This window comes from Berghia stephanieae, chromosome 14 (genome assembly GCF_034508935.2).
Source record: "Berghia stephanieae isolate SIO BIC M18660-M18661 chromosome 14, UCSD_Bste_1.3, whole genome shotgun sequence".
Taxonomy (NCBI): Eukaryota; Metazoa; Mollusca; class Gastropoda; order Nudibranchia; family Aeolidiidae; genus Berghia; species Berghia stephanieae.
Genome location: NC_088373.1, coordinates 2,908,830 through 2,911,329, shown reverse-complemented (window position 1 = coordinate 2,911,329; position 2,500 = coordinate 2,908,830). Strand labels below are relative to the sequence as shown.

The 2,500-nt window shown below is 31.5% G+C and overlaps 1 protein-coding gene across 6 annotated transcripts in view; it reads right to left on the bottom strand.

The window, feature by feature from the left end:
• The window catches only part of LOC144959650 (tolloid-like protein 2), a 33,332-nt gene that overhangs the window by 21,532 nt on the left and 9,300 nt on the right, over nt 1-2,500 (bottom strand). For all 6 annotated transcript variants that reach the window (XM_078892315.1, XM_078892314.1, XM_078892316.1 and 3 more), the window contains exon 4: nt 178-277. In XM_078892315.1, coding sequence (XP_078748441.1) covers nt 178-277 — 100 coding nt within the window. The remainder of the gene's footprint in view (nt 1-177; nt 278-2,500) is intronic.

The window sequence follows — 2,500 nt, the reverse complement described above, 5'->3', positions numbered from 1 at the left end:
ATAATAATAATAATAATAATAATAATAATAATAATATAATAATAATAATAATAATAATAATAATAATAATAATAATAATAATAATAATAATAATAATAATAATAATAAAATGAACAATGCTGTTGGACACATAGATAGACTCTTATCCAAGAAAGGCTCAATGTTTTAAAGTCTTACTATTGAAAGGTAGCCTGGTTGAAGACGTCTTTGAGATTTAATACACCGTTTCCTTTTGCATTGATGTCAATGGCCATGTCACATATTTTAGGACCGAAGTCTGTGGGGGGAGAGAGAGAGGGGGGGGGGGGGAAGGGATATGGCAATGGTTATGGTATCAATCTTTTGAAGTTACGGGTTTAGGTAAAATACTCTTGAAGCATGCAAACCATTTCTGGCTACGTGCACTTATTTGCAGGTCTGATAACCCAACCCAAATATGGGCTTGATTTAATGTTGTTGTTATGTGGAATATGTTCTGTGGTCTTAAGGGTTTTTCCTTGAAGATAAGATTATACTTTTGTCATCCTATAAAAAGGAAATCTGTTTACAAACGTGCATGCTACAAGTTCTACAAAATTAACACAATATTCCACATACACATCTTAGGCAACACAATCATTTTACATCCATTTGGGAAAATAATACTCTTTTCAAATCTACACAAAATAAGAATCTTAAAGATTAAAAGTTCTAGATGCAGTCCTGATAAATTGCAGATAGATCTCCAAAAATATATATCTAGATTCTTTCCTAAAAATTACAGATAGACCTTAAAAATAAAAATTTCTAGACACATTCATAAAAATTACAGATAGATATATATTCTGGATTATGAATTGCTTTATAAATGTCACATGGTATGAAATATCATTTACTATTGCACAAGAAAATAAGAGGTAAAAACGTTACTTAGATGTCGTTTTCTTTTTGAAATTTATTTTATCACGAGTTTACTTATTTTGGGCAATTCAATTATATCAAATAGAGGGCGACTTTCATCTTTCATAATATTTTCCTATCTCAAAATACGGAATGTGTTTGCCAGACTTCCAACATTTAAAACTGCATGGGCACATTTGCTTGTTTTCTTATTCAATCCATCTTTTTGGTCTATATGAGTTTTTTTGTTGTAGTTTTGTTTCATTACCGGCGCATCTAGTTATACAGAAGATCACAACGCTTTCCAAAACAAATATGTACAAAAGTTTTATCTATATTAAAATCACGCAGTTTTCTGATGAAATACATTCTTTCTGATAAAATACATTCTTTCTGATAAAATACATTCTTTCTAATAAAATACATTCTTTCTGATGAAATACATTCTTTCTGATAAAATACATTCCTTCTGATAAAATACATTCTTTCTGATAAAATACATTCTTTCTGATAAAATACATTCCTTCTGATGAAATACATTATTTCTAATAAAATACATTCTTTCTGATAAAATACATTCTTTCTAATAAAATACATTCTTTCTGATGAAATACATTCCTTCTGATGAAATACATTCTTTCTGATAAAATACATTCTTTTTGATGAAATACATTCTTTCTAATAAAATACATTCTTTCTGATAAAATACATTCCTTCTGATGAAATACATTCTTTCTGATAAAATACATTTTTTCTGATGAAATACATTCTTTCTGATGAAATACATTCTTTCTGATGATTTTTAAAAAGCAGCCTTCTAGAGGACCTGCGTATTTATAAAATACGCATATGTAGGAAATTTGAAGAAGATTGGTTGAAATTTGATGGAGGAGTAGGGTTTTTAGTGCCGAAAACTGTAGTTTTGAGAAAAACCCATGACGCCTACTAGGTCAGCAGCAAAATGTCAACAAGTTAAGGGAAAAACTATCCTCATACAGATTTCCCTCTCTGATTGGAATGAGGCCACATGACACGATTAAGTACAAAATACGTTATTTTGAGTGAAAAAAAAGACGAAGATGAAGTTCTGCTAATATTTATGCAGACAAATGGTCACATGACAACATCTCACCAAAATCTAATTTTAGTCAAGTGGGTCAAATTTCATCATTTTTTATGTCCCCCCCCCTTCCATAATTATCAGGGGATGTTGACGGTCTTTAATTTTTCTAAGATCAGTGATCAATTCTTTTGTTTTCGATACATTTAACTCTAAAAACTTATTATCGCATCGATTGACAAAACCATATAGTTAGTTTCATAATTATTGGATATTAAACTTCAGATGGCCTGTATCATCAGTTAATTTGTGCGGCTATGTGGTCTAGTGGTATGACACTCGCTTTCGGATCGGAAGGTCCTGGGTTCGAGCCTCGCTCGGCGCATAGTTGAGTCCTTGGAAAAGACTCTTTACTCACATTCTCTCACCGTACTCAGGTGTAAAATGAGTACCTGGCCGTTAACAGCGTTGTCTTTGTCCGAAAAATTGTAATATCGCCTAACAGGCGTCATGTCTCGTCCTACATGTTAAATGTTGCTGTTGACCAGGGACCCCTTGTAA